This window comes from Piliocolobus tephrosceles, unplaced genomic scaffold (assembly GCF_002776525.5).
Source record: "Piliocolobus tephrosceles isolate RC106 unplaced genomic scaffold, ASM277652v3 unscaffolded_44465, whole genome shotgun sequence".
NCBI lineage: Eukaryota > Metazoa > Chordata > Mammalia > Primates > Cercopithecidae > Piliocolobus > Piliocolobus tephrosceles.
In genome coordinates, this window is record NW_022329271.1 from 1409 (window position 1) to 15787 (window position 14379).

General features: G+C 52.0%; 1 protein-coding gene across 1 annotated transcript; it reads right to left on the reverse strand.

Annotated features, from left to right (window-relative positions):
- Positions 1 to 4207: 4207 nt before the first annotated feature.
- LOC113224348 (CMRF35-like molecule 9) lies at positions 4208 to 12444 on the reverse strand (the record flags this gene model as incomplete). Its single annotated transcript, XM_026453539.1, has 5 exons — positions 4208 to 4439; positions 4982 to 5101; positions 9244 to 9296; positions 11081 to 11193; positions 12360 to 12444. Coding segments are annotated over 5 exons (485 nt in total), but the record flags the coding sequence as incomplete, so codon positions are not given.
- Between the last annotated feature and the right edge of the window lie 1935 nt (positions 12445 to 14379).

The window sequence follows — 14379 nt, forward strand, 5'->3', positions numbered from 1 at the left end:
GAAGAAAATGGTCTGCAAGATAGGAGGGAGTGATGGGAGTTAAAGGGTTTGGGAATCCTACATTATTCAAAGAAACATTAAGGATTGTGAGGATATTAACTGTAGTCTTTGTTGAAAATCTATGTATGATACAAAGTTCAAGATTCAAAATAGAGGCTATAACCTCCAAACTGTAGAAGGAGAAAGAATGGCATGAGAAAACAAAAATAGAACTTAGTCAACCCCCCCCAAAAAAAGGCAAAAAACACAGTAAGGAAAGGGCCACTGGTTTTGTCTCTTCTGTCCCAGCCTGTGTGTCATTGCAGATGGGCAGATCTGCTGCTCTGCTTCAGACTCAGGGCCTCGGCACTCACATCCAGCCCCATGGAGTCGTCCCAGCTGTCAGCTCAAGGTGCTTGCTTGCCACACCTTGAAGTGATACTGGCAGCTCTTCCCTGCTCCTGGGAAGATTCCCCCAAAGCACATCACAGCCCCTTGCATGTCTTAGGCGCTTTCCACCTTCTCTGTTTCTGTTTTCTTTCCCCCAGATGCACCTCCCTCGCCTACTTCCTGGATGAATTTACAAATTTCTCCTTAATAGACCTCAAGGGATTAGAATCATAATATCCAATTATTTGTTAAGAGTAAGGTGGGGAAAAGAGGCCTTAAATAATCCATTTTGGTGTTAAAATGTTTCTTTTTGGCCCGGTGCAGTGGCTCACACCTGTAATCCCAGAACTCTGGGAGACCGAGGCGGGTGGATCACCTGATGTCAAGAGTTTGAGACCAGCATGGTCAACGTGGTGAAACCTTGTCTCTACTAAGAATACAAAAATTACCCGGGCATGGTGGTGCACACCTGTAGTCCCAGCTACTTGGAAGGCAGGAGAATAGCTTGAACCCAGGAGGTGGAGGTTGCAATGAGCAAGATTGTGCCATTGTACCCCAGCCTGGGCGACAGAGCAAAAACTCCATCTTAAAAAAAAAAGTTTCTTTTAAGGAAATAGCTGGACTGGTAAATGATAGTTTGTTATTTTTGTTATATTTACTATCCTAATTTGGCAAAACTAAATGTTTGCAATTCTTCAATGTTCCTCCATTTTTTTCTGAAGTTTTACCTCCCAGGAAAAGTCTCCAAACTGGAAACTCTCATTCTCAGGATAGATGAGCAGTGACTTTTTGCTTCTTTTTGTTTAAGGGGAATGAATAGAATCTCACGTAAATACCAAAGACTGCAGATCTGAGTATTCGAGTACAAACATAAAACCAAGGTGTATCAAAATGGGGGATTGCAAAGTGGCAACTGGTAAGGGAGTGGTCTTTCTCCCCTACCTGTCAGGAGGGAGCTGGGACCTCTTGGTGGTACTGTGAGAATAAGAGAGTGTCTCTGAGTAATATTTGCATGTCTCATAAATTTGCTGAAACTTGGAATTCCACGGATGGCAATCCTAGGTTGTCCAGGAGAGAACTCTGCCTCTCAAACGATGTCAATTGATTTAGCCTAGTCTGCGAATGGGCAAGGAATGGGAGTGGGATGGCCCAGCTGACCGCCTCCTGGTTCCCAGGAAGCCCTGGCTCCAGTAGATGAGGAGAGATTCAGAGGACAGGAGGGTTCTTTCCTTCCAGGGAAACCTCAGCCAAGGGATTTTTCATGGGGGAAGCCTGCTTTTGATGCCCTTCTAGGGTGCATTCTGACAGTGTGTGTGCCTAGGTCCCAGCAGAAGATTTGGGACCATCTGAAACTTGCTGCTCCCTATGTCCCAAACACCTTGGTACACACAGTGCCTGGAGCCTGGGTGCAGCACACAGAGCTCGGGCCTGGGAGCTCACTGTCCACCAGGAGAAGGTACTTGGTGCAACCCCAGTGCAGGGGCCTCGGGCACAGGCTGGCACCTTCTGTTGAGCTGTTCTTGCGTCATCAGACCAGTTCCACCTCCACCCAGTACCCCAGGCCCTTGAGGTTCTGACCACAGGGCCATTATTGAACGGTTTCTCCTGCCTTTCCAGCAGGGACAGGTGCAGAGGACTTTAAGAAACATTGATTGCAAGGGTCTGGCGGGAGTGAAATTGGTGCTGCCACTCCAGAAAGCTGTTTAGCAAGAGGTATCAGTCACTTCAAAAACGTTCACTCCCTATGACCTGGCACTACCACGCATGCAAATCCTTCTTTAAGAAATCTCCCGGCCGGGTGCAGTGGCTCATGCCTGTAATCCCAGCACTTTGGGAGGCCGAGGCAGGCAGATCACTTGAGGTCAGGAGTTCAAGACCTGGCCAACATGGTGAAATCCCGTCTCTACTAAAAATCAGAAAATTAGCGGGGCATGGCGGTAGATGCCTGTAGTCCCAGCTACTTGGGAGGTTGAGGCAGGAGAATGGCTTGAGCCAGGGAGATGAAGGTTGCAGTGAGCGGAGATCCCATCACTCAACTCCAGCCTGGACGACAGAACAAGAATCTGTCTCAAAAAAAAAAAAAAAAAAAAACAGGAAAGAGAAAGAGAAAGAAATCTCCCAATGCAGATAAAGCCTCAGGCAAAGATTCACCCACACTTATCTACAATAGCGAAAATGGAAGCAAATTAAAATATCAAGTGATAAAGAATTGGTTAAATAAATTGAGACACACTGATAGGATGGAATATGCAGCTGATGAACATTTTATTTATAAAAAGGTCTGTAAAACACAGAGAAGTGCTGGAATAAAGTGATGGAACAATAAAGTGGAAAGGGCAGGATACAAAGTTGTATATACAAGATAATTGCTCTGTAAAAAGAACACCGGCAAATTATGTGGAGAAGAAAAGAGTGGAAGGAAATACAACAAAATGAAATAATGATAGTCTCTGGTGAGACAATGGGTGACATTTTTTCTTCCTTTTCTTTTTCCTCTCCATCTTTGCAAGTTTTGCATGCCGAACAACTCTTAATTTCACTTTTTAAAGGAAATAGGGCCAGGTGCAGTGGCTCACGCCTGTAATCCCAGTAATTTGGGAGACTGAAGCAGGAGGATCATATGAGGTCAGGAGTTCGAGACCAGCCTGGCCAACATGGTGAAACCCTGTCTCTACTAAAAATACAAAAATTAGCCAGGTGTGGTGGTGCGTGCCTGTAATCCCAGCTACTCGGGAGGCTGAGGCAGGAGAATCACTTGAATGCAGGAGGCGGAGGTTGCAGATCCACTGCACTCCAGCCTGGGTGGCAGAGCGAGATTCTGTCTTAAAAAACAATAATAATAGAAAAGGGAAAAAAAATAGTAGTTGTGCTACTTTACCCCCACCCCCTGACCCCTCCTCCAGGGGGCTGGACTTGGAGTCACCTTCAGGTATCCGCCCTGTTCCTACTCTCCTCCGTGTTAGACACCCACACGCACTCTGGTTTCCTACTCTTCTCTCTAGCCACCAGAACCCATAGGCAAGTAGCCCTTTCTGGACAAGGAAGGAGCCAAGGTTTTCTTTATCATTTTTCCAAAGGCAAGAAGGCGTGGCCAGGGAGGGCGAATGGAAAGGCAACTACTCTTTGCTGGTTCTGGGCTTATCCCTGCAATGTGCTCCTGACCCAGGCTTGGACTTAGGCAGGCCTCAGGGGAGTGCCCAGCTGGGTCATGGGGTCATGGACAGAGCAGATCTTATGGGGGCAGGTGGGGGACGTCACAGCCCAAATGCAGACTCTAAGCTGGAGGGGTCCGAGCGTTCATCAGGCCCGCTGGTCCTCAAACTCAAGTGTGACAGTCACTGGGCATTGTTAGAAATTCAGAGTCCTGCACCAAGTCCCAGAGATGGTTTTGGTGGGTCTTGGTGGGCGCAGGAATCACGTTTTTCACAGGTTTCCTGAAGGGCTGGCATGCAGGGGGTTCGAAGAGGAGCCAGAATCCCAGTCTCACCCCAGCATGCTCCTCGTCATCACCAGCTGATGCAGGAGACCGCAGGACTGAGTCTGAGGACACCAGGGAGGGAGGACAAGGTGGGGTCTGGAGCGGGAGGAAGGCAGGGTCCGACACTGGGCGTGAGGCCCAGGAGAGTTTGTGGCAGATAGAAACTCAGAACAGATCCACTGAGCCTTGCCTGGCCCTGCTGAGGGTCAGCATCCTGGTGCCCTGCCCAGGGATGTGAACCTATCAGGGATGTCCCAGTCTCCAGCTGGAAAGTCAAGGCCACCGCTCTGAGCTCCAGGGCTGATGAACACTTCTAGGTCAGGCTGGAGCATGCAGGAGGAGAGCCTGGGGAGGGTTGGGAGAGCCTGGATTCCGGGCAGCTGGACTCTGAGGCTGAGGTGGAAAGCTTTCGGGAATCAGTGCTGATCCAGCCAGCCACACTGCTTCACGGCTGGTCTGGCCAGGAGGGCCTCCTGCCCTACACTGAGACACACTTCGAGAAACCCAGCTCCTCCTCAGATGTGTGGAGGGGAGGCATCGAGATCACGTCCCCTTCGGGGGCCTGGGAAGGGGCTTCCTCTTCCTCTGTAGTCTGTAAAGACAACAGTGGGGTTTGGAGAGCAGAACCCAAATGAAGGGGTAGGGGGTGTGAGGAGTGGTCCCCAGGTAGCTGCTGTGTCCACCCAGCCTTTTCCACAAATTCCAGCCCTCCATCCATCTGCAGGGGCACAGGACCTAACAACTTCTCCTCCCCAGAACTCCCAGGCTTTGATTCATGGCCTCTCATGACCCCAATCCATCCCTCCCCCGGGGTGCCCTCAAGGCCCCAGGCTGGGTTCTGGTGCAATTGTGGCCTCCTGCCAGCCCACAGCACTGTCAGCTGTGACTCCCCACAAGCTATTCAGGAATTTTCTGGACCGGAAAAAAGAGGATGTGAGGTCAAAAGCCCTGGTTTCCCTGGTGAAATGGGCTAGGGCTGTGGCTGTGATGGGGAAGGTGGGTGAATGCGGGGGTGTGGGGTTTGGGGAGCAGATGCTGAGGAAAAGGCCTTCTTCCACTTCCTCCAATCGTCAGAGTGGAGGCAGGCAAGGTGGCTCTGCAGCCCCTCCCCTCCCAGGGCTCTTCTGTCCATACCTGGCTTAGATACTGGATCTCTGTGAAGAGGCTGGGAGAGGGCTCGGGGATGGTGAGAGGCCCCATGGACCCTGCAATGTTGATCACGGCGTCCTCTGTGTCCCGGCCATTCTCCAGTGGCTGTAACAGACACTTGGTCAGAACAGCCTGTTCTTGGCAGCAGGGATAGTCTATGAGCCCAGCCAAGCCCAAGCAAGGGGAGGGAAACGTGGGAGGGGTTGGCAAGGCAGGGAGGTCCTGGGAGGGGAGAATATTAAGCTCCTGCGTGCCTCTGCCACTTCCTTCCTGCCTTGTCCAAAGAAGGATAAGCTGTCTCACCTCTCTGAAGCTCAGTTTCCTCAGCTGTAAAACTAGGTAAGAATTTGTCCTTTGGGATTGTAATATTCATAATAGCATCCTACCACTCAACCAACAAGAACTTCTGGAATGACTGATTTGTTTTCATTATTTTCTATCCTTTAAAGCAGAAAGATCATGCAGGCTGCAGGTTCTTTGTAACAGGCCAGGAGAAAGCAGAGTTGAACATGCCAGAGATACATCGAATAACAAGGGGCACATGAGATAATGGGTCTGAGCAATCCATTATCCATCAGATGAGGGGACCATGGCCCAGGGAAGAGAGAGGTAGCCCAAGATCAGTGGGGAGGCCCCTATTCTGACCCGGGCCTGGCTGTTCCCATGGGTCCTCAGATCAGGAACGCCAGGCCTATCCATCTCAGGCCTTGCCCTGGCAGGTGGGCAGAGCAGAGGCTGGAGCCGGCCAAGGTCCCCAGCCAAGACTCCCGATGCCAGAGAAAGAAGCTCCCATTTTTTGGGCATCTATGGGGTATATCATCTCACTCTTTCCTATTTACAACCATGTGAGCTATGGCAACAGGGCTCAGAAAGGTAGTGCAATCTGCTTGACATCACACAGCTGGCAAATGGCTGAGCTGGGACTCATACCGGAGACTGTCTGACTGCAGACCCAAGCTCTTTCCCTATACCCTGCTGCCATCCTGGCAGGGTGTGTGACACATTTCTCTTGGGCTTGGTGTCCGTGGTCTGCTAACCAAGCCCCAGCTTCACCCAATACCTAGCTTCTGGGGATGGGGGCAGAGGTAGATGTTTGAGCCATCTCTTGTTAGAAATGCCGAGATGAAGGCTGGGTGTGGTGGCTCTCGCCTGTAATTCCAACACTTTGGGAGGCTGAGGCTGGAGGACTGCTTGAGCCCGCCAATTTGAGACCAACCTGGGCAACATAGTGAGACCCTGTTTCTCTAAAACTTTAAATTAAAAAGATAAAAAATATACTAAAGACTCTCTGGGAGGCCAAGGCGGGCAGTTCACGAGGTCAGGAGATCGAGACCAACCTGGCTAAAGAAACCTCGCCTCTACTAAAAAATACAAAAAATTAGCTGGGCATAGTGGCGGGCGCCTGTAGTCCCAGCTACTCAGCAGGCTGAGGCAGGAGAATGGCGTGAACATGGGAGGCGGAGCTTGCAGTGAGCCGAGATGGCACCACTGCACTCCAGCCTGGACGACAGAGTGAGACTGTCTCAAAAACAGAAAACAAAAAACAGACAAACAAACAAACAAACAAAAAAACTAAAGAAAAGAAAGAAACACAGGATGACATCTTCAGCCTTCTGGAGACAAGGATTAGAGCAGAATTCTTTGGGGGAAATGTGGGTGGTGGATGGGGGCACTGGGAGGGGTAAGGCAACTCCCAAATGCTGCCACTCAGGGCCCTTGTCCCTCGTAGCCCTGCCCATGGTGAAGACAGAGGGGGCCTTGGTGCAGGGCAGACCTGGGGCTACACCAGAGGACTCCTGACATCACACCCATGAGTCCATATTTACAGCTTTGCAATCTGGTTATAACCCAGCCACTGCTGACCCTGGACCACCAGCAACTACAGAAGCGTCACCTGTTCCAGGGTGACCGAGTTTGAGGAAAGAGCCTCTCAGTGCAGAGGCCAAACCACACACAGTAGTAGGCAGCAGCCAGGCCCACTACCGTAAGTCTGGTGTGATTCCATCTCTCCCCTGCCCCTCTGCCTCCACTGTGGACGATCGACCCTGTTCCAGCAAGCACAGAGGCATTTTCTGGGTTGCTAAATATGCAAGATATATATCAGAGCCCCTGTTTCTAGGTACTAGTAATAAACGTAGTAAAGAAAGAGGAAAGTCTTGGGAAGCTGGGTTGAGTTCTGATGGGAGCTTAGCAGGCTATTCGTTTCCAGGAGCGAGAGTCTGCAGCTGTCCCAGGGTCTTTCTCCTGAGTCTGGGGGAGGAATCTTGGGTTGTGAGCTTGGCTCCATTCCTCAAACCCCTTGTACTTCAGTGCAGCAGGGTGGAGGACACAGAGGGCTCTGCAGCTGGCCCCATAGACCTGTCAGTTTCCCCAGTTCTGTCTCTTTCAGGCTGGGTCACTGTGGGCAAGTTCCCTTTTCTCTCTATTTCTTCATCTGCAAAATGAGGGGGATAATAATCTCTACCTCGTGTGGGAATGATGAGGATTCAATGGCGTATATAAAGCCTCTGACATGAATGGATGGATGGCAATCCTTCTAGCAAGATCTCTTTGGGAAAGAAAATGCTGGTCTGACCCCTAACACTTCCCTGAGGGTTTTCACACCCCTGTGAAGCTCTCTCAGAGTATGAGTAATGCATCCCCCTCCCTCTTTGACCTGAATGTGGGCAAAGAAAACCCCAAAGCCCTTCAATTCCATCTCCAGACTCTGCTAAAACTTATGGAGATGCCACAAGGGAAATATTTAAGAAAAAGCAGAAGCTCCCACCTGATCGTGTTTACAAGGTTCTTGCCTCTGACCCTCTTGGTTCCATCTTTCCCTCAACAACGGGCTGCCCCTAGAGACCTTCCGCCTGCTGGCCCTGGGCCACTTCCTGTCCCCTCCCTCTTCAGCAGAGCCAGGGTCAGGTGCCTCAGGCAGGAAAAAGCCCAAAGCAGCCCTTCCCAGGGTTGCCAGAAGGCAGTAGCATGGGAGCTGTGGCTGGTACGGGCGCTCTCAGCATCCTCGGACCCCAGCCCCTCTTCTGGAGCTAGGTGGGGTGAGACCCAGGCCCCAGGCCACAGAGCCAGGAGGCCGGAAGTGGAGGCAGCCAGTGGCACCCACCATCCGTCCATCCATGTGTCTCCATGACTTTTCCCTTACTCCCCTCCACTACCTTTGGCCCTGTTGAGCTTCCTGACACAACAGCTGCTTCCTAAGCCACAGCCCAAAGTCCCATTTCCACCCCAGACCATCCTTGGGGGGACCAGGCCTGAGTCTTTTGTCCTCACTGGCGCCAGGAAAGAAGGCAGTGGTAGCCCCGCTTTCCTGCCCTTGTGTTTAAAGGAATGGAGTGGAGGCATCTCAGTAAACAGCGGAGGGAGGAGGGGCCGGGGCAGCTTCTGTTTCCTAAAGTGCGATGCTGCAGCCCCCTCCATTGGAGTGCTGGCCTCGGAGGGCACAGTCTCTTCTTGCAGCAGTAGCCTTAGGGCAGGTTCCCTGCTCCAGACAATGGGCACAGGGACCCTTATTCTCTTGCCCCTGGTCCCCTGAGCACCACCCTCAGCCTGGGTCCTAGGGCAGCCATGTCACCTTGGTCTCAGAGCCAAGGAAGGCTCAGAGAAAACACCAGGGAGTTCTGGAAAGAGAAGAGCAGGGAGTCAAGAAATCTGGGTCCTGTTTTCTATTTGGGCCACCACCTGCTGTGTGACCATGGGCAAGACCTTTACCCTCTCTGGGCCTCAGTTTCATCTTTTGTAAAAGCCCACTAGAGTCTGTAGCACTGCCAGAGTCCCTGGACCACACCCCTGGAGGGTTCAGCTGGGGCTGGAGCCCTGGAGAGTGCGTCTCTAACAGCTCCCTGACCCCTGCGCATTCTGAAAGGGAATTTGCTTTAATCTGAGAGAAAGGTTGGGCTAGAGATCTCAAAGGCTTCCTCTGGATCCAGCTCCGATGTTCTGTGATTATAAAAGGAGGCATGGAAAGAAGGCGCCTGGAGAAGATGCTCACATGGCTCCTGGTGCCCGCCCTGCCTGGCACCTGGCGGGAAATCAGGTTCCCACCTGTGAGTCCCCCCCGGGCACTCTGGCTCACACCCTGAAGGGCTGGTCTTGGGGCTCACAGAGATTCCTCCAAGATGGGGAGCGAGCGCTGCCTCTAGGTCAGGCATGCAGGCCCAGGTAGGAAGTTACAGAAGCAGAGCCCAGAAATCTTGACTTCCAGCCCCAAGGGGATCTGAGCTTGGGCTTCCCTTTGCCTCTGTCCTTACCAAGTGTGGGAGGTGGACCTTCTCGTTCCTCTGTGTCTCCATGGCCTGTCGAGCTGAAAGAGATGTAGAAGCAGGAGCTCCTTGAAGCCAGGTGTAGCTGGGAATGGCCTGGAGCTCAGCCCAGAAAGGCGTACCGGCCCCTTGCACAAGGGAGCAGGGGCCTCCCAGAGGGAGGAGGCAGCCAGATGGGCAGAAGAGCCCCTTCCAGCTCAGCCCCTTGGGAATGACCCAGTCTTCCGAGATCAGTGCATGGAGATGATCTCATGAGGGTCAGAAACTGGCTGGGAAAATAAATCTGTGTGCTAAGGTCACTGCTACTTAAGCCTTAGTGTGAACACAGGACCCCCTGGACATTTTCATACAGTGCCGAGTCTAATACAGTAGGCTGAGGTGAGAGTCTGAGGGTCTGTATTTCTGACAGGCTACCAAGGGTTGCCGCAGCTGCTAGCTGGCAATCAAAGTTTGGGAGGCAAGGTGCTAAGTGGCTCTGAGGTTGTGACCAGGAATGCTCCCACCCTGGATTCCTCAGAGGGGACCTGGACAAAGCCCACATTTCCTCCTAGGAGCCACATGGAAGAGATGGAAAGCGGGCCCAGGATTCCCCCATGGCCACCTCCACGGGGACGACATTGTGATTATCTTCCTGGCTTCATCACTTCCTAGCTATGCAAACAAAGGGCAAGCTGCTTAACCACTCTGTGCCTCAGCTTCTCCCTCTGGAAAATGGGTGTACTCCACAGTGTGGACGAGATTAAAGGGGATAAGCAAGATAAGCTGGGGATAGTGCCTGGCACATGGTAGCTCTTAGTACTGAGATTTTGGTTAATCCTTTTGGTCTTTGCCATCCAGCACAGCGGCCAGGAGCCACACATGGCCATCAGGCACGGAAATGTGACTATTTTACATTAGACTGGGTTTTGATGGCTCAATATGAAAAATATGAAAGGAGAATATGTATCATTGATATTTTCATATTGATTCCATATCAAAATAAGAATGTTTTGGATATATTGGGGTAAATAAAGTACATTATTAAAATTAACTTCACTAGATTGGGCTTAGTGGCTCATGCCTGTAGTTCTAGTTACTCGGGAGGCTGAGGCAGGAGGATCGCTTGAGCCCTGGAGTTCAAGGCTGCAGTGAGCCATGATCACACCACTGCACTCCAGCCTGGGCGACAGAGTGAGACCCTATCTCTAAAAAAAAAGTAATTAAAATAAAATAAAATACACTTAACTGCACTCATTTCTTTGTACTCTTTTTCATGTGACTATTCAAAAGTTTTGAATTACATTTGTGACTTGTATTCTATTTCTGTTTGATGTATATCTGTGATTTGAGATCAATGAGGCTTAGGGCAGGTAGATGACTTGCCTGAGCTCACACAGCTGAAAAGTGGCAGAGCTGGGATTTGAGCCCCAGCCTATGGAAGGGACTGAGCAGCTCTAGAGACCCAGTGGCAGGAGTGGGGTTACAATGTCTGTCCTGCTCAAGTTCCAGTGCTTGGTCCTGCATTGCCCCTGGCAGTTGGTTCCCACACAAGGAGCTGGCCATGAATTCCTTGGAATCAACAGGTAGAGAAGCGCTTGATCAGTTCGGACAGGCAGGAAGAAGCTGAGAATCCTTCATTCTCCCATTTCCCCTTGTGAATTGCTTTCCTAATGTTGATTACCTCGTGGCTCCTTCAGAAGGGAGGCCACAGCTACTGATGCCCATATTTCAGACAGACACGCTGAGACCCACAGGGTCTTTCCGGGGCTAGATGAGGAGCTGCAGGTCTCAGCGAGGTCCCTAGTCCAGTGAGCCTCCCACCTTCCTGCCACCCACCTTTGCTCACCTTCCTTTCTCCACAGGAGCAGGTGGCTGCTGAAGGCGATCAGGCCTGCGGCTGACAGGAGGCTCAGCAGCACCAGGACTGGGGCCAGTATGCGGACCATTGGGATGGACACCCTGGAGATGAGACGCAAGGAGCCTAGTGGCTGTTACCAGATAAGCCAGAGTCTATGTCCTTTGGGGGTCCCAAGTACAGGCTGAGAAAGCCAATCCCTAGTGTGGAATTCAATTCAATGCAGCAAAGACTTGTGGGGGGTGTGGTGCAGAAGGGCGATATTTAGTGCTATTGGCTCTTGACAAACATTATTTAATTAGTGCAGACCCTGAAGCCAGGCTGTCTGGATTCAAACTCTAGCTCCACCACCTTCCTATACCTTGGGTAAGTGACTAAACCCCCAGAGTGTCAATTTCCTCCTTTGTAAAATGGCTGTGGTGAGGATCAAATGGGTCAGGATGTGTAAAGCACATAGTTCAGTGCCAGACACGTGCCAGGTACCATGTCAGTGTTAGTTGTTAAATTCCACAATCCCTGTGTAACTAGGTAGGAGTGGCCCAATTTCACACCGGAGAAACTGACACCTGAAGCAATGAGCGACTTGCCAGGTCATGCAGTGGTGTGCGGGGAAGTTCTCAGTGGCCTGCATCTGGGCTGGTGTCACTGGCACAGGCATATGGGGCATCCTGGCATTCTTACTGTGAGTCAAGCCATGTCCTTTATCTCTCCCAAGGAGATCAGAGGGCACTAGGGACCACGATGTCCCATCAGCCTGTCTGGTGTGGGAGGGATCCCTGCTCCCGTTGCCAACCCCAGGATTCACTTTCAGCAGGATCTGAACCTGCCAGCAGCTGTCTGGATGTCGGTAGCCAAGTGCATTTACAACCCCCAAGAACCAATCCTTCAGGCTGGGACTCCAGTTGTAAGGAAAAAAATTGTTTTGTTTTGGATTCTGAGTTTTCATGCTTGGCACAGGGCTTAGTGCAAAGTATACAGGTAAAAGCCTCCGAACTGGGGGGGCCATCCCTGAGGCTGGGGCAGGGAGAGAGGTGGCGACTGGGACCCTGGTGGACCCTTCACCTTGGACAGGCAGCAGAGCTGCTGGCTCCTATAGTGCAAGCTGTCCACTGCTCAAGGGCCCCTGTGAGGGACCCTCTGTGCTGCAGGCTGTGGCCATGGCACGAGGATGTGTCTGCTTAGAGGAAAGACCATTGGGTTCCTATTTGCTCAAAGGCACCTTATGATTTAGTGATGGCCTGAAAGGTGATGTTGGTCACCTGGGGCTCACCTGGGCTTAGAGCTGCTGCTGCTGAGAGCTGGACTGGCATCCTCTGCTGAGGTGGAGTCCAGCTGCTTCGGGGGGCGGGAGCTCCCTGCAGGAGGAGAGGTCGCTGCATGAGGAGAGGTTGCTGCGTACTGAGAAGTTCTTTCGTGCCCGTACTGGGAAGTCCCTGGTAATGGAGTGGCCTCAGCCCCTGTCTTCCCATGCTTGGCTGTGGTTCCTGCTGGGTGGAGCCCAGGAGAAGCTACAAGTCCAAAAGCAATGCCTCAGCATCCTTCCTGACCCTTGTGTCCCAGCATCCCAGACCTCTGACCCTTGACCCCTGAACCCTAGCCTCTCTGGGACCCATTTCTCAGAACATCCCCAGCTAAAGGATATCCCAGTAAGCAAACAGATGTAGATGAAGCCATTCTGAGGAAGGAGACTGTAGATCAGACACACCCCACAGCTGTGTGTGATGTTCAGTCTCTTTCTGTGCCCACAGCCTGTTCCCTCTGTGGGGAGGTATAAGCACTCCCCTTCCCTGCTTCCATGACCCTTTCCAGTGACCATTCAGTGGACATCTTCCTGCCCTCCCTCTATAGTCACAGTTAATTGTCACCTCCTTCCTCACCAGAAGGACAGGTCCTCCCCTCCCCACCATGTGCCCCCTCCCCACCACCCATGCCTCAGTAAGGCCTTGACTTCCTTCTGCAGCCATGAGACCAAGAAGGGCAGGGTGGCAGGGATGAGTCCAGAGGTCAGGGCCCAACGCCTGGCCTTTCTGGCTTGCCCCCGAGACTCTGGATGGCACAGACAGAACACGAGCTTTGGGGTCAGGCTGTGACCACTTCCAGGCTCTGGCGCTTCCTGCGTGACCCTAAGCGTGTGACCTGACCCTAAGCTAGTGACCTAACCCTGCTGAGCCTGTACTTCCACAGCTGGACAACCCAGTTCCCAGGCTTGTGGGGACACCTAAGTGACCACAAAGTGGTCACAAAGTATTGTGTCTGGTTACAGGCAGGCACTCACTGGCTGCTTCTGTAAGAAGGGTGGCAAGGGACGGGGCAGAATTGCCATTCACTCACTCAATCCTGGGGGCTGGGTTTGCTGAGTTTTTGCCTTGGGCTGCAGGTGTGTTGTAACCAGAAGCTGGAAGGTGGGAGAAGGGGAGGGAGGACAGCAGGGTCCTAGAGGAAAGGGAGAGGCTGCTCTCAGGGGCGGCACCGCTCTGAATCCCTTTTCCTTCCTTGGGAGCAGCTGGCAGCTTTCCTATCCCCCACCTCAGCACAGAGCACTGCTGTCTTTCGCCTCGGCCAACCAGGAGCCACGTGGCGGGTTCCAGCAGATCCCTGGTCTTCTCCTTCTGCAGCCCCCTGGCCTCCCGCCTAGCTCAGACCCTCAGTTTCCCCTGTCCCCACCTGCCTCTCAGCCTGCTTCTTCCCTGCCACCCTTCACATTATGCCAGTTTTGTCTCAAAAGTCTGTGTTGGATCCCATCCCTCTCTGCCTGAGAACAGTGAGTGGCTCTCCATTGCCTATAAGCTGAAGCTCAAACTTTTTTTTTTTTTTTTGAGATGGAGTCTCGCTCTGTCGCCCAGGCTGGAGTGCAGTAGTGGGATCTCAGCTCACTGCAAGCTCCACCTCCCAGGTTCACGCCATTCTCCCAGCCTCTCAAGTAGCTGGGACCACGGGCGCCCGCCGCCACGCCCAGCTAATTTTTTGTATTTTTAGTAGAGATGGGGTTTCAACATGTTAGCCAGGATGGTCTCGATCTCCTGACCTGGTGATCTGCCTGCTTCGGCCTCCCAAAGTGCTGAGATTACAGGTGTGAACCGAAGTTCCAACTTTTTAGTATGCCTTTTGAGGCCTCTTAAACTCAGGCTTCAGGCTGGGCGTGGCGGCTCACACTTGGGCAACAAGAGCAAAATTTTGTCTCTAAAAAAAAAAAGAAAAAAAAGCAAAGAACAAAACTCAGGCTTTGAACCACCTTGTCAACCGCGCCTCTTTCCCTGTTCAGTGCTCCAGCCATAGAGTTGTCCTCTATT